This window comes from Rattus rattus, chromosome 1 (assembly GCF_011064425.1).
Source record: "Rattus rattus isolate New Zealand chromosome 1, Rrattus_CSIRO_v1, whole genome shotgun sequence".
NCBI classification, from domain to species: Eukaryota; Metazoa; Chordata; class Mammalia; order Rodentia; family Muridae; genus Rattus; species Rattus rattus.
Window position 1 is genome coordinate 157418104 of NC_046154.1, and position 23182 is coordinate 157441285.

Sequence of the window (23182 nt, forward strand, 5' to 3'; positions counted from 1 at the left end):
AGAGGCAGACAACCATTTGTTGTTTGCAGCTCATGGCTGTTCCTTCTAGAGTCCCCTCCTCCCCTTTGCTAAGCAACCAAAGGAAAGCGTGCTGATTGGCAGCTCATGGCTATCCCCTAAAGTCATCCACACTTTCCCACATCCTTTTTAAATGCCCAAGTAGGATCCAGTCAGCCATAACTTACTCTTAGTACTTCTTTGTTTAGAGATTTTATTCATGGGACTCAGGAGAAATCAAGTTAGCCTTAGCTTCTGGTGACTGTTGATTGCCTACACCTTTGTACCGATACCAACCACATTTGAATCCTCTAACAGACTCCTTTGTACTCAAGGAGACCATCTGCATCACATGTTAAAGACATTTATATATTAATTTTACATTATGCATGTATCTGTGGTGTCTGACTCTCTCTCAGTGTGTGTGTGTGTGTGTGTGTGTGTGTGTGTGTGTGTGTGTGTATACACGAGAGTACATGAGCATGTGAGGGCACAGTTGCTTACTGAAGCCAGAAGAGGGCATCAGATTGAAAGAGCGTACCCCTAAACGGGGGACGTGTCTCTAGCTCCAATCGCGGGGTGGGGTGCCCCCAGGAATCAGAGTAGCCGGTCTTGATGTAACAGCAAGAGGTAGCGTTTATTAACGAGATCCCGGACCGACACGTATCTCACACAGGAGACAGAGGAATCGGCCCCGAGCCTCTTCAGGCAGGGGTTTATATAGGAGAAGCCAGGGGGTTTCGTGTGGTTATCAGCAAAGGAAATGGGTACAAGGTCTCATCTGCAAGCAGTACGTGCGGGCTGGGGTGTTCTCAATATAGGAGAACGTCTTATCTTTATCTGTAGAGCAGGGAGTCATCCGTCCGGATGGCCCCCTTCCTGGAACAATCTCTTGACCTTGTTTTTAGGCTTGGCCGGGCACATCTCAGGCCAGCTCTGTCCTGGCCCCTTATCTGCTGTTCTTTTGCAGTTTTTATGAAGTTTTTATTTTAACTCTTCAGCTCCAAATGGTCCGGCAAGCCCTATAGTCTCCCTCAGGTAGTCCGGACCTTGTTTATGACTAACTTTTTGAAATTTAACTCTTCAAGATCCCCTGGAGTTAAACCTAACACAAGTGCTGGGAAACAAACTTGGATCCTCTGAAAGAGCATCAAGTGCTCTTTATCACTGAACCATCTTCCCAGCCACTGAATTCTACTTTTGTTTATTTGTACTGTTTTGTTTTAAATGCAGGGGTAATGGGTGAGGCTGTGGAACACAGGGTTCTCACATGCTCAGCAAGGGTTTTATCGTTAAGCTACATTTGTAGCCCCTTAGTGAAGGACATAGCCAGATAGAGCCCCTTCTCATGGTGGGAAATGGGTGCTTTCCAACAACCCCAGTACCCATCACCCTCAACCCTCTCCTCTCTTTCCTACTGGGAAAAACCTGTAAGATACCACAAAAATCAGACGTCACTACAAAACACTCTAGACAAGCCCAACATGGTATCCTTCAGAAAGAGCTTAAAAACCAGGAGTCTGAGACTGTTTGTGCTGATATAATGAGACCCTAGATTTAAAAAGAGACAATAAAAAAAAATTGCCGGTCTTATGGTTTAATAAGCACAGTAATTTAGTGCCCACAGAAAAGTAATTCCGAGGTGAGAGAATTTATTTATTAGATGATTAGAATGTAGGTCAAAATAATGGAAATGGAGCTGAATAAGGGATTTGCTGCGAGAATCAGAGCTCAAATTTGCCTTTCGTTCTGGTCTCTTGCTCAGACGTTTCTTTGGCTTCCTATTGTCCAGAGAATAGTCCAGGTTGGTTGGAGGAGAATGCACCTTATCATAAAAGGCTGGCGATCAGTTAGACTAAGTCAAAGGTCTTTGGCTCAGACACTAACTGGCCTCTCTCACCCACTCACTGGATTCACAGCGCCCCCTGCTGGCCCTCCGTAAGATTCTGGTATGGGTGACAGTTCTGTTCATTCTGGGATCCTCAGAGGTAGGATGGTGGGGGGGCTCCAGACCAACTGTGAGGTCACTGTGCGCCCGCGCTCAGCGGCTCCACCCGCAGCCACAGCCCGCCCTCGGCGCGCAGGATCAGCTCTGGCTGCCTGCGCGGTTCCTTGTCGTCCGGTAGGAGTCGGAAGCGCAGCAGTGTTAGTGCCAGTGCCACCTTCATCTCGCTCATGGCGAAAGTCTGACCTATGCAGTTCCTGTGAGAGGATCAGATAAGGACTATGACTGCGCCGGAACCCAACCAGGCACCGTGGACACGGTTTCTGCCGCGCCTAGTCAGCATGAAGGGCAGGAGAGACCGTGACGCCTCTGGGATCCCCAATTGGACATCTGCATCCCCAAAGGTTTTGGCAGCCTCGGTGTCCAGTTCAGACGGGCGGGACTCTGAGCACAGAGCAGAAGCCCCTTTCTTTCAGTCCCTACTCTCCGGACCTTTGCAAATAACTCGAATAGAGGGCAGCAAGGAGAACCAGACCCAGACCATCCTAACTCCCCACTATTCCCACTATCAGTCTCAGACCGTACTCTAGTCACCCAAGGCCATCGGCCTCACCTGGGCCCCGCCGAGAAGGGAATAAATGCCAGAGGTGAGCTGTCTTTGATGTTTTCAGGGTCAAAGCGGAAGGGGTTGTAGACCTGAAGGAGATATTGAGCCAAGGTGGATGAGTGACTTCCAAGTACAACCAGGGACAGAGTCTTGTTCCGGGGAAGGTGAGGTCTGATTTCCTAGGTCAAAGCCCCACCTTCTCCCTTAAAACCCCTACACCACTATTGGGGATAAGGCAGGCAGTACCTCAGGGTCCGGCCACACAGACGGGTTGTGATGAATTCCAAAGATACTGATGAGGCAGATGATACCTGTGGGAGAAGAGGCAAGTTTCACGACAAGACTCCGTTGCTTGCCCAGGACCCCTTTCCCCGTATGGCACCTTTGGGGATGGTCCGGCCATCTGGGAGCAGAATGTCCTGGGTGCAGCATCGGGAGATGACCGTGACTGGGGGGTGCAGCCGCAGACTCTCCTTGATGCACATGGTCAGGAAGGGCAGCTGGGCCAGGTCGTCCCTAGGGAAACACCTTCAACTCTTAACCATGGAGCAAAAGGAGGCTGACGTTTCAGTGCAATCTTTCCTCACCGTGATAAAGTAAGCCCTATGGTGGATCAAATGTGAGTGAGATAACTAGAACGGTAGAAAGTTAGAACCTATTCTAAATTAAGACTGATCTCCTGCCAAGTTGGGACAGTCTAAATAGTCCTTGGCCTGGTCTCTCCTGGGTCTCTAGAACCACGGATGAGATGGATACAAATTGGGGTGGGAAAGCCATTGAAGGAGAGGTTTCTGGGATAAGGCTGGATGGATGAACGACCCCTGGACAGTACCTAGCCTGCTATTTTTATTATTTTTATTTTATTTTATTTTATCAAGACAGAGATTCTCTACATAGTCATGGGTAGTCTGGGCTGGTCTCAAACTCAAAGGCCCTTCTGCCTTTGCCTCCCAAGTGCTGGGATTAAAGGGGTTTAACACTATACCTAACTTTTATTTTTAATTTTGTGCATGCGTGCATGTGCATGTGCATGTGTGTATGTGCGTGTGTGTTGTACAGAAATAGGGCTTTCGATCCACTGGAACTGAGTTACTGATAGTGGTGAGCTACCAGATGTGAATGCTGAAAATCAAACTGTGCAAGAGTAAGAAGCGCTCTTAACAGCTGAGCTGTCTCTCTATCTCCAGCACACTGCAATGCCCAGATATCACCTCCGAGCCCCTGAACACATCACTACAGTATGTTCTAGGGTACAGGAGAAAGATAAACAGTCATGGAAGAAGACATCCATTGGAGAGAAAAGAGAGTTCTTTCACGAACACGTGTAAAATATGACTTTCTTTCCCTCGTAATTAGCACTGTTCTCTCAACGACAAAAATCGGTCTGCTCCAAAGTCAACAACCCTTTCCTTGCTAGTCAGGCTTGGTACCAGGTCTCTCCTCTGTACTCAGATTCCGTGCACATGAGCAAATGTAGGAGAATCAACAAAAAGAGCGGCTCTTCCCCACTTGAGGAGGAGAGGGGCTCACTGATGTGCCAGGAAGACCTATCCTCACCATTCAATCTCCTCAGGATCTCGGTCCCTCAGAAGCTCCTGAACTTCCTGCCGGCAGCGCTCCTGGTATTCTGGGTGCTTCGCCAGGTTGTATAGAATCCAGGAGAGGCCACTGGCTGTGGTGTCATGGCCTAAGGGACAGACAGAGAGTCGAGGGTCTTGGCACTGCTTCAGCACCACATTAAGGACAGCGCCCAGGGAGTGAAATCAGGGAAAGGCTAGGGAAAGATTCTGGATCTTCCCAACAAGTCTCAAGATGGATAAACTCCTGCCTCCTCTCTGTCACACAGTGGGACCCTCACCCTCAAACATGAAGGTGTCGGCCTCCGCTCTGATGTCCTCATCTGACAGCTCCTTTCCATCTTCATCCTGGAGACAAAGCGAGACCCCCCTCAAATCACAGCAGTTCTGAAAATCCCTGTGTTTAAACTTATGGCATTCCCAGAAGAACATTTGTTCAACCAGAAACCAAAGGCTGTGAACTGCTGTCCATCTCTCGTCTGTTGCTACTGGTACAGTCTGAGCTCCCTGGCTTTCTGCTGGGGTATCCTGTCTCTCGTGTTGGCCACAGTTGGAGAAATCAACAACCCACAGAGAAATGTCACTATGTGTCTGTGTGATGGGGAATTTCTGAGAAACTGGCAGTGACTTGATATGGAAGATGACTGCATGGCAACTTGCCTAGGAAATGAGAAGTAAAGCTTTACTCTAAAGGCTTCTACCCACATTCTAAAGTGGAATCCAGGGAATCCTATGTGCTGTGGAAACATTTGGTTTACATATCTAGACTTCGTCCTAGAAAGAGCCTGCTTAACTCCAGAACGAAGCTTCCTCTCTCCCTTTCTTTGTCTCCTTCCTTCTTTCTTTCACTTATTACTCTATCCCTCTCTCTTTGTTCACTATTTACCAACTTGAGGGGAATCAGACTTAGATGCCTTTGTTGTTATTCTATGTGAACCATGGGATGAGAATGCATTGCCTTTTCTCTGTGGTGTAAACCTCACTGTCCACACAGGTAAACACTTCATTGCCTGGAAAGGGGAGCACCGGTAATGGGGAGTCATTGTTACGTCCTATTCTGGTTTTGCCTGATGCCATGTCTACTGAAGGGGCTGCTGTGATCATTGATGTTGGGGGATTTTCCTGGATTTGCCATAGTATCCTCTGTATTGAGCTCACGTTATTTGACTCGGTATTTGGCGTCAATATTCATTCTATTTCTTGAGATGCCCACCTTGGTCAGCAGCAGCACATCAATGAAATCCAACGTCTTGGACTTGGCCTTAGACTTGAGAAACTCATCCAAACCCTGATCTGGGAGGGTGTGGCGCCGCTCCCGGATGACGGCATCCGTGAATTCATGCACCAGGTTGCAGGCCTTACGGAAGCGCATCCCATCAGGGGTGAGATTGTACAGCAGGTCCATGAACAGCAAAGGCTGCTGGTGCCTTTTGGCCACTAGGGCACTGAGCTCCAGGATGGCAGCAATATATTCACTGGACTTCCTGCAGGATTTAGGCAAAGGAGACAGCAATTTAACATATGTGAATCCTGTGCCTCTTCCTACCAGCCAGCAGCCATTGGGTATGGTGTACCAGAAACAGTTGCCCACAGAGGCAGAGTGGAATGAGCCCTGAGAGTCAACTCTCAAAATACTCATCATGTCTCTGTGAGCTGCCTTCACACCCCTATGCTCCCACACCGCAGCATGGCCAGCTGTCGATACTGACTTGCCATGAAGTCATGAAGACACTAGATGGGTTGACAGTAGAAACAGTGACATTAATAGGTGATCGTAACTCTGGTACCTTCTGGAAAGGAATGAGGCCCAAGCTGGATGGACAGTTTAAGGAAGGAGGTAGGGAAGTTTGGAGCTTAGAAGGAGCTCAGTTTTGATCACGTGCATAAGAGCTCCACTGTAACTTAGGATATCTTCCTCATGTCTTCCAAAGGGGTGTGTGTGTGCTTGTGTGTGTGTGTGTGTGTGTGTGTGTGTGTGCTTCTATGTGTATATATTTGGGGAGGGGTTCAAGACTGAGTTTCTCTGTGTAGCCTTGGACCAGTCTAGTCTGGCTTCAAACTCTAAGAGATTTGTCTGCCTCTGTCTTCTAGGTATTAGGATTAAAGGCATGCTCCACCATGCCCAGCAAGATAGATAGATAGATAGATAGATAAATAGATAGATAGATAGAGAGACAGACAGACAGACAGACAGCTAGATAAGCCTGGACTACATAATGAGTTGTAAGGCTACATAGTGAAACTTTGTCTCAAATTTATTTATTTATTTATGTTTATTTTATGTGTTTTGCCTGAAGTATGTATGCATACTCTATGTGTGCCTGGCATGCTTGAAGGACAGAAGTATGTGCTGGGTCCACTGTTACTGGAATTACAAATAGTTGTAAACTTCTATGAGGTTGCTAGAGTCAAGTTCTGATCTTTTGCAAATGCCATCTCTCCTGTCCCCCTGTGTGGAGTCTAGGGATGAATTTAGGACATTAGGTATGCTATTGACGGGGACAGTCTATCTGTCTGCCTCTTTGTCTGCCTGTCTGTCTGTTTGTGGATGCCATGAGGTGCTCCTAGCTGTGTTGCGTTGTTATAGAAGCTCAAACGTAATGGAGCCAACTGACCATTGACTAAAGCTGACCAAAATGTGAGGCAGGATAGGCCTTCCCTCATTTCAAGCTCTCTCAGGTACTTTTGCCACATTGTTGGGAAGATGACTACCATGAGCATGAGCACCTTTGCAGTTTCCCTGGAGCCACAGGCTAAGTAATCTTTACTGGCCTATACTAGCCTTATGATCTAGACACTGCCGATCCCTTGAAGTTTGTTTCTAATGTGTCTCCTCACTGCCTGTCCCACAAGTTCTGATTGTCACCATCTCTGTGGCTTTATTGATACAACTCCATCACTTTCTCCTTTCCCAAATCTTTAGCGTTGGCTGTGGACCACGTCCTCTAGAGAGGCCACTTTGATTCCACCGACCAATCCTCCCTCCTTTTGGTTCACAGACCAGGTTCCGAGGCTCAGAACAAGGACTCACTCCTGGCAGTTGCTGTCAAAGCTGAAGACACATTTCTGCAGACTGTCCAGAGTCATGAGGCTGACGTGCTCAAACATGTCCAGACGGGAACTGCCTTCTGAAATCAACCGTTTCCACTTGGCCTGGTAGAAGATGAGGGTGACGTTGGGCCTTGGCTTCTCGAGGCTACGTAATTTCAACCCCCGACCCGGATTTCTCATTTATGCTCCAGCCACCCAGGAATAGCCAGTGTTTGGGAAAGGGGGGGGTGGTAGCTCTGTGTTCCAGCAACTCACATGCATGATGTTGGTGCTGTCGTTGAAAATCTTCACATAGGGTTTCAGGATGTTGAAGTGGAAGGCAGGTGTCAGCATGCGGCGGTGGCGGCTCCACTTGTCACCAGCACTCAACAGGAGCCCATCCCCTGGTATAGCAGCCGTAGTATAAGGCAAGAGTAACATCATTCCCTGACTCCCAAGGGTGTCCCTCACCCGTCACCTGCAGGTACTCACCCAGCCAAGGCTTGAGGATGCTGTAGAATATCACATCCTTGAGCGCAACGGCAGCTGCCATGAACAAGGACAGCCAGGGGTCATGGTGTAGGCGAGGACGGATGGTGGAAGGTGGGTGGGAACCCCCTCCCGGAAGTCTGCACTTCCCTCCCGGAAGTCTGCATGCCAAGGATAGAGGAAGTACGATGAAGTCGGAAGTAAGAAAAGACAGGACGAAGCAACAGCAGTGTCAGCAGGTAAGACAGGGTCACAGCTTAACACACCACATTATGCCGTGGTGCCATTTACACGGCTTGTACATAGTCTGACATGCATGCCATACCTGAGTCCATCACAACCCTGTGGCATTTGTGGAGACCTATGTCTGTATCATCTAGGCAGCCTAGGTATCTGACATCTCCTGAACGGATACGGGACACATCACATGAAGCATGAGGGTTAGCATGGCATAGCATGGCCACCCTGACATGATGCCTCATGCTGTAACATGATCCGGATTATCTGTCAGACCTCATGTAAACCTCAGACAAGCCTCTCACAGGATTTGAGAACGGGGGTGTATGGTGGTTTGAATGAGAGTGTCCCCCACGGGCGAATGTGTTTGAATACTTGTCCTCCAGCTGGTGGCACTGTTTAGGTAGAGTTAGTAGGTGTTGCGTTGCTGAAGGAAGTCCGTCACTTGGAGAAGGTTTTGAAAGTTCACAGACTCTCCCTACTTCTCCTTGTTCTTCCCACTCCGGTTTATGGCTGAATTATATATGATCTCTCAATTTCCTACTCTCTTCACCAAGACTCTGTTACCATTGTGGACTGTCTCTCTGAAACCATAACCCCAAAATAAATTCCTCCTCTATGAGTTTCTGTTACTGTGTTTTATCACAGCAACAGAAAGGTAACTCAGTGGCTGGAGAGATGGCTCAGTGGTTAAGAGCACCGACTGCTCTTCCAGAGGTCCTGAGTTCAAATCCCAGCAACCACATGGTGGCTCACAGCCATCTGTAATGGGATCTGATGCCCTCTTCTGGTGTGTCTGAGCGTGTACTCATAAAATAAACATCTTAAAAAAAAAAGAAAAGAAAAGTAACTAAGGCATGGTGGCTCTTGTCATTTCCAATACTTCAGAGGTTAAAAAAAAAATCCAGAGTTTGGGGCTAGCTTCAACTGAGATGCAAAACAATGTCTCCAGAAAACAAAAGCTCCATTAATACACCAAATGTGACCTAGACTGTGACCCATGTCCCACCTGGATGTTCTTAAAGTCTTGCCTTAGGTATGACTCTGATAAGGGCTTCATCAATTCTCAGAAGGACCTTGGGTCCTAAATCTCAGATAGCCCCCCAAAGAAAGCCCAGCTTTGAAAAGCGAGATAAGAAGGCCGTCTCACACAGAACCTGACATGCCCCAAATATTCATGTGTGCAGCTAAGCACAGACATGGTTACCCTCATGCAATCTCAGGTGACACAAATATAAATGCAAAACAGGAGATGAAGATGTAAATTCGAACCTGTAAGAGCTGTGACCATACAGGTGGTGTCGCACAGTTATGCTCACAACACAAGCAGCATGATTGTTGCTTGTGAGACACGAGACAGAGGATGTCCATGTGAGGTATAGTATTGTCACTGCCACAGCCTGGCCTGCCTGATTCACATTGCATTATCAATTGGAGGCATCACAGAGACCTCAGTGGTGGGCAAGCTGGAGCAAGTACAGTGTCCATGTGGAGCAAAATGCATGGGCTTCGTGAAAGTGGCATGGTCTGGACTGGGGAGGTGCTCAGTGGACATAAGCACTTGTTGCATAAGCCTGAGGATCAAAGCATGAATCCTCCAAACCGGATGTGGCAGCACATGTCTGTAAGTCCAGAGAAGATAGGAGCCAGCTACAAGAGGGTTCTGTCTCACCCCTCGAGAGTCAGCTAGCCTGCATATTCGGAAGCTAACAATGAGTGTCAGACCTATGCCTGACAAATGACAAAACTGTGGTGATCCATCTCTTTCCCTTCTTACCCTGGCCTATCCCAAGATAAGAATGCAAAAGTAGGAAGCTAGGCTGGAATGGGGAGGATTTCTTGGCTCTGACAAGACGCAGATCAACAAAAGGCGATTTCCAGCCGACAGGGTGGAAAGATGAACTCGGAGTTGGGTAGTATAGAAATAACAAACCAGGTTCTCTAACAGCCACAAGTCCTCTCATTGCTCTGAGCATAGGAATGCTCGTTTTTCTGGTTCTAGGTCTTCGCATTAGACGTTTCTGATGTGCACTGGGCCACCTGGTCCTAGCTTCAACATTCCTACTCAAACCTAAAGACATGACTTAAGCAATAGTCCTTCCAGGAAGCCTTTGCAGAATCCCAGCAGAGACCACACCCTCAACTCAACTGTCAGGGTCCTGACCACACAAGGGATGTCCCTGACCCTGTCAACCTTCTACCTCAAGAATTGACTTCCTCTAGGAGAGGACCTTGGCTTGAAGACATCTGGGCATGCAGAATGTACAGAGTACTGAGATGTAGAAGTCATGTAGCAAGTAATAGTAGAGGAAGAGAGCTGTGTGGGAGCTGGTGAAACCATGAAGAGAAGAGAAGAGAAGAGAAGAGAAGAGAAGAGAAGAGAAGAGAAGAGAAGAGAAGAGAAGAGAAGACAGAGGGGCGGGGTAGTAGACAGGGAAGAAAGGAGATGCTAGACTACTGCCAGGGTCACATAGAAGGGACTGGAAGCCCTCAGATTCCCACCACCACCAGCTTCCATGGGTACCTGAGGCATTGAGGATAGATCGGACGATGTCAGAGTGGCACAGAGTAATAACGGGGACCATTGGCCCAATCCACATCAAAAAGCCTTGGGGGTAGGTACCCACCAACCGAGTCAATTCCTTCAAGCCCTGCTCTGTAGGAGTGACCTGCAAACAATACAGGGACAGTCACTTCTTGAGGTAGTCTATCTCGAGGATCAAGTTGGCTGAGTTAAGAGATTCCTAGGTACAGATACTCATGACCGCTAAGTGTGTCTGTGTTGGTGTACACACACACACACACACACACACACACACACACATACACACACATATACATACATACATATATATATATAATTTGCATTGGTACACAGTGTGGACAGCACCATCCAACCCACTGAAGGTCTAGAGACAATAGGCAGAGAAGGGGAAATTTAGTCTTATTTCCAGAGCTGAGACATGCATCTTCTCCTGCCATCAGAAGAATCAGATTCAGGTCCTTGCAACATTGAACTCCAGTATTTACACCTGGTCCCCCACACACCCCTGGACTCTCACACTATTCTTCCAAGTCTGGGTTGCTCAAAGCCTACATTCCTGGAATTCCAATTTGCAGATGGCATGCTGAGGTACTCCTCAGTCTCTAGAAAGATATAAGGCAATGTATCCCCTCTTTCTTCTACCTTACTTTACATATATGTATAGCTATATATCTGTATGTGTACATGTATATATATGATCTCTTAAGTCTGCAATGAAGCTAAGGAGTTTCTATTGCTTGTTTTGCCCACACATTTCTATGTTTAGATACATTCAGATGCGTAAGTACCATGATATCACAAATTACCTACAATGTTCAGGGTAGCACGATGATTACAGTCTAGTATATTAGATCAACGGTTGGTACCAAGTAGCGCAGGTGGGTAGTAGATGACTAGGCTTGTGTCAGTAGACTCGAAATGTTAGCACAGTGACAATACTACTTCAGGACAAATTTCTCAGAATGCTCTCATCACTCCTTCATCTCTCTCTCTCTCTCTCTCTCTCTCTCTCTCTCTCTCTCTCTGTGTGTGTGTGTGTGTGTGTGTGTATATACTATTGGTTCTACTTCTCCAGAAAACTATAACTAAGTCCCTTTCCCAGGATCATCAGAGTCCCTTCGGCAGCCTGGAAATGACACAGTATCTGTCATAAACGAACCAGTGTCCTGGTTGTCCAGGAATGAAGGGAACCCTCAGTTTTGTTCCCTTCAGAGCCATGCCTAAGCCCCAAGCATCCATTTCAGGCCCCCCAAGTGACAAGGTATATTGTCTACCTATAACCTTTCATGTCCACAAGTTTCCAGTTCCTCCCCTGGACACACACCAAGGACCTTCCAGCCTTGGCAGGTTCCAGGGGAACAGAAGTGCCTCCATTAGGGTGGCAGCTACCCCCCCCCAACACTGGCCACCCACTAGCCTCAGACAGAGTATCCTGAACCTCTGTATAGAAGCCACACTGAACCATTTGCAAGCGTTATCTGGGATTAAGTCACCCAAGTGGGAAGGCAGATGTAACTCAAAGTCCATCGTATGGGGTAAAGGGTGAGGTCAAGGGAGGTTCATGAGAGGGTGAGTGGACAGCTTTTTATCCAGGTAACAAGACAGGGCCCACTGTCTATCTTAAGGGAGAAAAGCATGATAAGGAGAAAGTGGCCCAGGGAGGGGCAGTGGGAAGTCAGCCTGCAGCTCTGCTGTAGCCCAGCTGAGCCCCGCCTACGTGCAGTAAGGCAAGAGATCAAAGGTCAATACTAGAAAAACCAGAGGCCAGAGATGGGCTCTCCCAAAGAAACAGTCACAGTCCTTCTAGAGCCTCAAGTCCAGCAGCAGACACAGGACAGGCCAAGAGTTCTCCTCTGTATATCCCACCATGAGAATCTCTCTGTGTCCTTCAGTGTAAGAAAGAGTTAGACATACCCAGAGCAGCCTGTGGTGGGAGTACAGGGGGTGAGAAAAGCTCAGGAAGGCACACAGAGGTCCCTATCACCTAACCTTCTCCAGCACTCCGAGCCCCATTCCTGGCCCCTTACGAGTCTGTCCACTCTGACACTCCCGTTCTTACCATGCCCACATGACCCATAAGCCAGTTCCGTTTGGGGGGCTGAGGGAAGCCACGGAGGCGACGAAAGTTCCTATAGGCAGCGTAGATCTGGGTCAGAATTCGGGCCAGGATCCAGGAGGCCCCAAGCAGTAGCAGGGTCTGCCATGGGAAGGCCACCTCAGGCCCCAGTCCCAGCCAGGAGAGGCTCAGCTGTGACATCCTGCTGGGTGAATAAACGGGCAGTGAGTTACTGAGGTCCGGGAAGGGACAGGAATCTCAAGACACTGGACAGAGGACAGAGCAGAAAGGAGGTGCGAGAACTAAGGAAAGGTTGGGGAAGAGGTATAAGAGAGGGGAAGAAGATGAGGAAAGAACGGAGGAGTGTGGTGATGAGGGGGATGACCGGAGCTAGCAGAGCGTGAAGGGGGAGAGAGATTGATTGGAGTTAATGCCTCCCTAAATTGTGCTAAACTAACCAGGGTTCAGTTATTCAGAAACTACTACCCCCAAGGCCAGCTGGCTCCCTGTGGCATTCTTGTTTGGCCAGCTGGCCTTCTGCCTTGCCCTGGCTTTGTGTTGCACCCTCCCTATTCCAGACTAGGTCCCTAAAATGTCACCACCCCCAGCCTGGCACCCACTCTCAGGAGCAGGAATCTGCCATACCTTCCCTCCTCCTCTGGGACTCTTATGTCCCTTGCCTCTGGATGCTTGGAGGGTGGGCCATTCTACATCAGCCAATCCCTGCCAAGCCTAGATGCCTCCTCCTTGCCTGGGAAAGTGGCCAAGATGGGGGTAGAATCAGCCTGGTGCAGAGGAGAATTATCATAGGCTTGTAAAAACATGGACATCTGAATCTTAAGACTATTGTGGGACAAGGTTGGCTCTAGGTTACTCATTTCCAGCATCCCTGCTCCTCCAAGGACATGGTACACTAAGTAAAAGGGTGAACTTTGGACTCTACAAGGCAGGGATTCAGAATGTGGCCAAGCTAGTCCCCGATCATCTCCTGAGCTCTTGTCTAAATGGGCTGTGAGGATGTCAGGCACCAGTTTTTCAGTAGAACACGAGAAGGTTATGGGATTGGAAAGCCCTGCCCAGCAGCTGCTCAGCCTGGTGGAGTTCAAGTCCAGTCTCCTCAGCAGGACTTTCAGAAGCAAAAACAAAGAATGGACCCCAGTTGGGGTTTCCAGGTCCAATGCTAAGGAGCAAGAATGCATCTGAGCTTGGGATGGTTGGAGCTGGAAAGTGCACCAAGTAGGAGTGTCGCGTAGGGATGAGAGAGAGACCCTGAAGAGATGGCATTCATGGGGGAGATAATGCTGTGTGTGTGTGTGTGTGTGTGTGTGTGTGTGTGTGTGTATCTGTGTGTATGTATCTGTGTGTGTGTATCTGTGTGTGTATCTTTCTCTGTGTGTATCTGTGTGTGTGTATCTGTGTATGTGTCTGTGTGTGTATCTATGTGTCTGTGTCTGTGTGTCTGTGTGTGTGTATCTGTGTGTGTATCTGTGTGTGTGTGTGTGTGTGTATCTGTGTGTGTGTGTGTGTCTGTATCTGTGTGTGTGTCTGTGTGTGTGTATCTGTGTGTGTGTATGTGTGTGTGTGTCTGTGTATCTGTGTGTGTGTGTCTGTGTGTCTGTGTCTGTGTCTGTGTGTCTGTGTGTGTACTCATATGGCAGTGGAAGCCAGAACAAGGAATCTGCTCCCCTACAGCTGGAGTTACAGGTGGTTGTGAGCCACCCGATATGGATGGGTGAGTGGAACTGACCCTCAGGAACAGCAGAAACATTCTTAACCACTTAGCCACCTCTCTACCTTCCTTCCTTCCTTATTTTTCTTCCTTCCTTCCTTCCTTCCTTCCTTCCTTATTTTTCTTCCTTCCTTCCTTCCTTATTTTTCTTCCTTCCTTCCTTCCTTCCTTCCTTCCTTCTTTCCTTCCTTCCTTCCTACTTCTTCCTTCTCCTCTCTTTCTGATCTTTTTGAGACAGTTTCTGTGAGTAGCCCTGGCTGTCCTGGAACTTGTTCTATAGATCAGAATGGCCTTGAACGCACAGAGATCTACATGCCTCTGCTTCCTGAATTCTGGGGTTTAAGACACGCACCACCGCCTTCCTTTTCTTAAGTAGGACAGAGCACTTTCCTAAACAGCACCTTAGTTAATATTTGCTCTTCCGTATGATCATATTTTATGCATTTTGAGTTTGGAGACAGTGTCTAATGCTATGTTGCTAAGGATGACTTCAGCCTCTAAACCTCCTAATTCCCAGCCTGAGCGCTGGAGTTACAGGTTTGCTCCACTCTCCTCAGTCTATGCAGGATATCAAACCCAGGGGCCTCTTCTATGCGAGGCAAGCACTGTACAAACTGGGCTATGACCCCTGCCTTCTAACTTATATTTTAAAAGAGCTCAGAGGAGAACAGGACCTCCAGGGACGGTGGACTGCTTGGGCTGGGGACAGAGCAGAGAGGGGGAGGGATATTTGATGATGATGAGGAGGAGGAGGAGGAAGAGGAGGAGGAGGAGGAGGAGGAAGAGGAGGAGGAGGAAGAGGAGATGAGGGAGACTAGCCTGAGAAGACATGGACGAGAAGAGAGACCGATTAAAGTTCAGACCTATCTAAATCATATAGGCATGACAAGTGACTCAGTTGCCTGGAAACAGCCGGGACCATGTGCTTCCTGTAGTTATATTATTCTTAAGCAGTGCTTGTCCCATCCTGAGCCCTATCCTGTTACACCCCCCTTCCCAGCAGCTTGGTAACTTCTCCTATGTTCCCCACAGTCTCTTCTCTCTTCTTTAGGGTCTTTGCTCCTGACCCCTGACCTGGAAGGGTTTATGAGGGACCTGGGTTGATATCCAATCCATTCCAGATCTAGCTGCTTGCTCTGGGCCTGGGAAGGTGGCCAAGATGTTGGAGGTAGGGCCAACCTTGTTGAAAGATAACGTATCTCAGAGTTGTAAAGCACTTGATCTTTAGAACTTGAGCACTTCTTTCTGGGATGAAGGGCAAGAATAGGGATATGAACAGGGGTTATCCTGAGTCACCACATCCAGAAGCCACGTCCTTCTAAGGACAGGATACACTAGGAGAAAGAAGTTGAATGTCAGAGGTCAGAAGGCCAGGACTAGGTTAAGCCTGGCCCCATAGCAGCTTGCAAGGGGGAAGGATGACATGCCACATTTCTCGCTACGGAGCTGAGGGTCTGTGATGCTCCTGCCTGAAAGCCTCCCAGCCTGGGAAAATTCACGTTCTCCCTGTATAGAGTCTAAGCACAGCAAGGCACGGGAATAAACATGACAGCCCTGCTAGAGTACCCATGTCAGACTGCGAAGATAAAGAGCTTGTCTGAGAGAACAAGGCTGAAGCTGTGCTGGTCTGCAGGACGAGGGGTAGAGGGATGAGAGCGCACAGAAGGTGGAATTGCAAAGGGTGTTGAAGAGATAAATAAGGTCCACGTAGGAGAGGACAGAACCAGGGGACGCTGAGCGAGTCCTCTTCCCACCCCATCTTTCTCTGACTGTGCGGATGGCGAGCTCTCTTGACTGCAGTCCTCACATCTGGGAAACGAATTGTCCATTGGGGAGGAGAAAGAAAAGCCAAAAAGAGGGGGTGAAGGAAGGGGCTGGTAATTACTACTGGAGCTGCTCTGAGCAAGTACTGAATGCAGGGGATGTAGGGTGTGCAGGGAAAGCAGGGCTGCTTGTTTCTGCCCACCCTCACCCCTTGCTTTTGAGTGAATCTGCTCTGACGCTGTCTGCCACTTTTGCAGATATTGGAAGCCAGATCCATCATACTTCTGATGAGGTTTGAAAAAACCAACAGCTCTTCAGATAGCCTCCAGTTTTGAACTGTGGAGACATCCCAGCTAAATGGACTGAGCAACTGCAAGGTTCCCAATTTCTCCACCATCCAGACATCTTAATATTTACACCGTACAGACTCAGCCCGAATTGTGTAAGACATGCTAATAAATCCCTTATTAACGTATTTTCGCTGTATTGGCTCTGCTCCTCTAGAGGACAATGACAACCATGGTGATCTGCATAAAGCGTGTCTACTTCTTGCTTGAAGGTGCCTTCAAGGTCTCCTATCATGCTCTATTCAGACCAAAGTCCTGGGCCAAAGTCCTGGGTGTCACACAGGGAGACACAAGTGATGGGATCCAGAGGAGAGATGTCCATTTAACAGGACTAACTGCTGCTCGGGGAGGACAAGCCCCCAGCTCAGATCACATGATCTTCCTGAAACCTGTCTAGACTTACTCTGTGATTGGTCTCAGAAAGCAAGTGCTCAAAGATTCAACTCCATAGGAGCAGTGCTACGAGAGGGGATAGCAGGGCCCCCGACACTGGTAGGATGTTATGAGCTGCCTCACCTCCCTCTTCCTGTCTCATTGCCACCTCCGTTCAGTCAGCAAGAGCATCAAGAATCTGCCCCTAGAGCCCTCAGAAGGGTAGTATGGGCCCTTTCCAGAATTGCCACTGCAGTCACTCATGTACACCTTCTGAATACATGAAGACGACTCCTTCCCGTCAGCTGTTCTTGAACAGTCCTACAGAGCATTCTCCACCATCAGGAGACAAACAGGAACCACACCAGGAGGACAGGAGCAGGCTCAGTGTTAGAAGAACTATGCTGGCATTTGTAGCAGTTTCAGAGACTCACAAACCCCCATCCCACCACTTTCCACCGTGATCATGGTTCTTGGCAGAATTTTCAAAGCCTGTCAGAACAGGAAATGAAACAGTGTAGCAAACAAGGAATAGATGATGAAACAGTTTGCTCTGTCATAAGGCAAAGAATGGAGCATTTCCTAGTGAAAAATAATTTTTTTCAAAACGGATGAGCATCATAAAAAGTGTACTCAGTTGTACAAAGTATGGGCAAAAAAATCTATAATGAAAACCTCAAGGCACCGATGACAAAAATTCAAGGCTATCCGAATAAATGGAGAGACATACAATGTTCATGGATAGGATGACTCAGCAAATTAACATGCTCATTCTCTTCAAATTAACCTACTGATTTACAAATGTCCCAAACAAAATTCAAGCAGCACTCTTTGTGGAAATAGACGCATCGACTGTGATATTGATTAATTATGAGTCAGGGTCTCACCTCAGATCAAAGTGGCATGGCCCTTGCTACATCCACCTGCCTCTACCTCCAGAGTGCTAGGATTAAAGGGATGTACTACAGGTTCAGCTGATTATGAAATTTATGTGAAAACCCAAAAGGCATAAAAATCCAAAAATTTTATGAAAATAAATATAATTAAAGAACCCCTATTACTCCCTTTAAAACACACTATACCATTATGGGAATCACCGGGCTGGAGGGACAGTGTAGTGGGCTGGTCTGATGCTGTTTGTATTGTAATGCTAAATACTGGCCCCTAAAGCTGGGTTGCTCCCAGAGATGAGAGAGTCAAGTATCAAGTGGTGCAAAGTGACCTTATCCCCCAAGTTACCCCTGATTGGTGAATAAAGATGCCTACAGCCTTTAGCTGGGCGGAATTGAAATAGGTGAGGCTTGGGGTTACTGGGCTATGGATCAGAGGAAAACCACAAGGGAGTGGGGTGTGGAGGAGAGGAAGGTGAAAAGAGAAAAAAAAAAAAAACCAACAAAAAACGCCATGGGGTAAGAACTTTAAAGTAATCATGGCCATGAGTGCTAACCAATTGGAGCCAAGACTAGCTCAGATGAAACATAGTAACTAATAACTCGGGGCTGTTGATAAGAACACAGATTCTAATAACACACAGGGTAGATATCTGCCCAGCTTTAATGCTGATAAAGGCTTATTATAAATTAAAGGTCGACCATGTATTTTTTTCTGAGAATTGAATAATCAAAGGTAGCGTAGAAATTCCTGATTGAGATTAAATATATTTCACAAGACAACTCAGCAGTTAAGAGCACTTGCTGCCATGATGGAGGATCAGGGTTTTATTCTCAGGACGCCATGGCAGCTTAAAATCGTTCGTAACTCTAGTTCCTAGGGATCCAACAGTCTCTTCTGGACTCTGTACATACCGATGCTTATGTATGCAGAACACTTATACAAGCAAAACACTCAACGTATAAAATAAAACATTTATTTTGGAGACAGGGTCTCTCTACACAGTCCTGGCTGTCCTGGAACTTGCTGTGTAGACCAAGCTAACCTTGAATTCACAGAGATCCACGTGCCTCAGTTTCCTCAGAGCTGGGATTAAAGGCTTGCACCACGAGATCTGACAGAAATGGTCAGCCTGGAAATGGTCAGTCTGGAGACAAGTGACTATCCAGACTTAGCAGGTTCTATTTAGGGATATATATATATGTATATATATATATGTATATATATATATATCCCTATATATATCCCTATATATATGTATACATATATACACACATATATATACATATATGTATCTATCTATTATATACATATATGTATCTATCTATATATGTATATGTATCTATATATATTCAGATATAGATATATATGCATACAATAATAATTAATGAAAAAAGCAGTCACTGAAACAGTCCACCCAGTGACTACCAAAGGACCTATTTTTTATTCCCCTCCCAAACAAAGGACACACAACATTCCCAAGTGACACTAAACCAAAGTTCACCTGTCCCCGATATTTGCTCAAAGTCTAAGATCTTTCATGCTTTGTAATGCTACCCTTGGGTTCTGATGTGGGTGACTATCGTCTGAAAAGAATTAAATCAAAGGAAATTGTTACCCCAACACATGACCAATACACAGTCACCAGTGTAGTAAGGCATTTAAAAATCTCACTTGAGGGGCTGTGAGAAGACTCAGTAGGAAAGACGGCTTGCTGCCAAACCTGATGGCTTGCATTCAATCCAGGAGTCTATTATGTAGTGAAAGGAAAGAGAACAAAGAGAACTGACTCCCAGAAGTTGTCCTCTGACTTCCACACATACACTGTGCCATGTCCATGCCTCCCCCCAAATAATAAGTAAATGTAATTTAAAGTAAAGACATAACTGTGGGGGTGGGGCTGGCACACAACTTTAATCCCAGCACTCGAGAAGCAGGTACAGAGGGATCTCTGTGAGTTTGAGGCCAGCCTGCTTTCCATTGCAAGTACCAGACTAGCTAGGGTTACATAGTGAAACCCTGCCTCAAATCCGTGTAAACAAAGAAACCCTCACTTGAGACTTGCATCAATTCAGGGTCAGCTGGGTGTATATGGCTTACACTTCTAGCTGTCTGCAAAGCTCACACCTGAGTACTGTTCCAATTCTTTAAGGGAATAAGTTACGTGAAAAGGCAATACAGTCAGGGTCAGCTGGGAGGGTAGCTCAGTGGGGAGCACTTGCCTCGTACATGTCAGGCCCTGGGCCCAGCCCTAGCACAGCACCCCTAAAAACCCAAACCAAAGAAAAAGCAGAGCCAATTTAAATGAGTGCAGAAAGCTAAAAATAAAATGAACTTGAAGAAGAGTTTTGTTTTGAAACCATTTCTCACAACAGAAAGGAAAAATTATTTTAAATAATGTTTTTTGAGGCAGTGCCTCATGTATCCCAGGCTGTCTCGAAACTCGTGTAGCCAAGGATGACCTGGAATCTCTGATCCTCCTGCCTCCAGCTCTCAAGTACTAAATTTTAGGCTTGTTAACACCATGCCCAGATTATGGGATTCGTCCTGCATGCCCAACATCCTACCAACAGACCACCTCCCTTTTTTGAGACATTATTTCACCGGTAGCCCAGTCTGACTTCAATCTTTGGTCTCCAACATCCCTCTGCTTCAGTCTCCCAAGTACCGGGAGTATAGATGTGCGATCATGCCCAACTGAATCTCAGTTTTTGTTTCGTTTCGTTTTTAGAGACAGGGTTTTCTGCATAGACTTGGCTGTCTTGGAACACACTTTGTGGACCAGCTTGGCCTCCAACTCAGAAACTCAATTTTAATGGTCTGGTGATGGGAGAGTTTGGAAAGTCAAAACCCAGAGTGGTTAGATAAGATAAGGGAAATTTGTGAGCGCCTCCTGCAGGAAGTGGGAGGCTCAAGGGACAACAGCACTTCTGTTGAAAAGTGGAAAGGAACCTGGGGATCGTGTCAGTGTGATTTCATGTAAATTTTAGCTGCTGTATTCATCACAAGACCTGAAAGTTATATAAATCCATCTTCAGGGGTTCCAAGATTCCTCTCGCTTAAGGAACAATCTTCTTCAAATTCTACAACTATCCCTTCATAGTGTAACAGCCCGGATCTAGTGTAGCGTTCTACTCGTTTAAGTGTAGTACCAGAAGGACAGAAGCAGGAGGATATAGCTATAAGTTTGATGAAATAGAATAAAGGTGGAAACAATGAATGTAAGGGTTTGCCTCAATGACCACATAGCCCCAACTTTGCCGGAAAACCTGCTCCCCTCTCCTGCTTAAACATCCATGGTGGCTTATAAAAAAAAGTCTAGGCTTGCGCTCCAGTAGAAGTCTCGTCAGCACGGAGACCCTCGGGGACCACCCAGGAAGCAGTAAGGATCTGGCGATAAAATTCTGGTCCGATGTTCAAAGCCACTCAAGGACTTATTTAATTCTTTATTCAGAGATCTCAAGAGGTAGGAGGGTGGGCGAGGAGGTCCCAAGGCAGCTGTGAGGTCACTGTGCGCCCGCGCTCAGCGGTTCCACCCGCAGCCACAGTCCGCCCTCCGCACGCAGGATCAGCTCCGGCTTCCGGCGCGGCTCCTTGTCATCTGGCAGGACGCGGAAGCGCAGCAGCGTCAGCGCCAGCGCCACCTTTATCTCGCTCATGGCGAAAGTCTGTCCTATGCAGTTCCTGTGGGAGGACAGGGTGGGGACTCTGACTGTGCGGAGACCTAGTCAGACGTCCTCGGACCCGCTAAGGGGGCGGGGATGTGCCTGGGACCCCTGCGTGGGCGTCCGTATTCCTGGGACCTGTCCTAGCCCCAGTGCCCAATGCAGACCAGGGCGGGCCTCAGGAGAGCAGGGCAGCAGCCTTTGACCTTGCCACAGCAAGGGCTTTGCAGACCTTTGCACATAACTCAGGTAAAGGTCGGAGAGGAGACCCAGAATCCTCATCCACCCAATTGTCCGCTGATCTCACTCTCAGACCCAGACTCCTCCCGTTCGCCCATGACCACTTCCTCACCTGGGCCCGGCTGAGAAGGGAATAAAAGCCAGAGGCGACCTCTTCTGTAGGTTTCCTGGGTCAAAGCGGAAGGGGTTGTAGACCTGTACGCCAGGAAAGACTAGGCTAATGTGTCATGTCTCTTCCCCATTTCCAGGATGGAAGCTCTGGTTTCCTGTGTAGGCTTGTGCCTCCTCCCAGGGTCCCAGAGTTGGGGAAAGGGTAGGGTCGCACCTCAGGGTCTGGCCACACTGAAGGATTGTGGTGAACCCCAAAGATGCTGATGACACAGATGTTCCCTGTTGAGTAAGGAGACAGTTAGGACAGGTCCACGTCGCTTCTGAGGGCCACCATCCTATCCAGGCCCCTCCTCCCACTGATATTGAGGACACCTTTGGGGATGACCCGGCCATCTAGCAGCACAATGTCCTGGGAACAGCAGCGGGAGATTAATAAGACTGGAGGGTGCAGCCGTAGACTCTCCTTGATGCACATGGTGAGGAAGGGCAGCTGGGCCAGGTCGTCCCTAAGGAACACAGCACACGATTATCCAGAAGCGAAACCAAAGCCTCTCTGCGACTCAGTGAAGCTGACCCATAGCTCTGTACCTAGAGTATTATTTGTTCTTAAAAATATTAAAAATTTAACGTTATTAGTGTGCATGTGTCTCTGTGTGCTATCTGTCTGTGGAGGCCAGAAGAGGGTGTCGGGTTCCACGGAGGTGGAATTATAGGTGGTCGTGAGCTGCTGGAAAAACAGTTAAGTTCTTTTCACTATTGGGCCATCTCTCTAGCCCCTTTTGTTTTGTTTTGTTTTGTTTTGTTTTTTGTTTTGTTTTGTTTTAGTTCTCATGTTGGCCTTGAGCTATATGTTATCAAGGATGACCTTTACCCTTGATCCTCTTGCTTCTACTTCCTAAGGGCTGGGATGAAAGGGATATTAGTAGACTCCAGATATGCTCATAAATGCATGAGAAATTATTATCTGGCAAAAATAAAGAGGGCACAGGCTGGGTGGTGTTGGTATACCCCTTTAATTCCAGCACTTGGGAGGCAGAGGCAGAGGCAGAGACCGGGGCGGGGGCGGGGGCTGGGCGGGGCGGGGCGGGGCCGGGGCGGGGGCGGGGGCAGAGGCAGAGGCAGAGGCAGGTGGGTCTCTTGAGTACAAGGATAGTCAGGGCTAAGTAGAAAGACACCAGCTCAAAAAGAAAATCGAGATGGAGCAAGAAGAGGCCAGAAGAGGAGAGGGAGGGAGAGGGAGGGGAGGAGGAGAAAAAGAGAAGAGATTCCAAGCATGGTGGCTCTAAGCTATAATTGTAGAACTTGAGGTGGAAGGGTTACCATAAAGTGGACACCAACCAGCTCAGCAGAGTAAGAGCATGTCGAGAAGGAAGAGGAGGGGGGTGCCCAAAGAAAAAGGTAAACGCCTGGGGGCGGTGTCTTAATCCCAGCACTCAGGAGGCAGAAGCAGGTGGATCTCTGTGAGCTTAAGGACAGCCTGGTCTACAGAGTGCGTTCCAGGACAGCCAAGGATACACAGAGAAACTCTATCTTGAAAAGGCAAGAGAAAAAAGAAAAGAGGCAGAGAAGGAAGGGAGAGA

At 47.8% G+C, this 23182-nt stretch overlaps 2 protein-coding genes across 2 annotated transcripts in view; both read right to left on the bottom strand.

Annotated features, from left to right (window-relative positions):
- Positions 1–1578: 1578 nt before the first annotated feature.
- On the bottom strand, positions 1579–13137 carry LOC116906906 (cytochrome P450 4F1). Its single transcript, XM_032909826.1, has 13 exons — positions 13104–13137; positions 12487–12685; positions 10407–10551; positions 7649–7702; positions 7433–7560; positions 7158–7279; positions 5340–5610; positions 4408–4474; positions 4107–4236; positions 2932–3065; positions 2796–2860; positions 2556–2638; positions 1579–2199 (listed from the first exon to the last, which is right to left on the bottom strand). The coding sequence occupies exons 2-13, from the start codon at positions 12682–12684 to the stop codon at positions 2022–2024; spliced, it is 1575 nt and encodes a 524-aa protein (XP_032765717.1). The 5' UTR covers position 12685; positions 13104–13137; the 3' UTR covers positions 1579–2021.
- A 7955-nt stretch (positions 13138–21092) lies between these two features.
- Positions 21093–23182, bottom strand: part of LOC116906898 (cytochrome P450 4F6) — a 27151-nt gene continuing 25061 nt past the window's right edge. The window contains exons 10-13 of the mRNA XM_032909814.1: positions 21975–22108; positions 21817–21881; positions 21604–21686; positions 21093–21270 (exon numbers count right to left, since the gene is read on the bottom strand). Coding sequence (XP_032765705.1) covers positions 21093–21270; positions 21604–21686; positions 21817–21881; positions 21975–22108 — 460 coding nt within the window. The remainder of the gene's footprint in view (positions 21271–21603; positions 21687–21816; positions 21882–21974; positions 22109–23182) is intronic.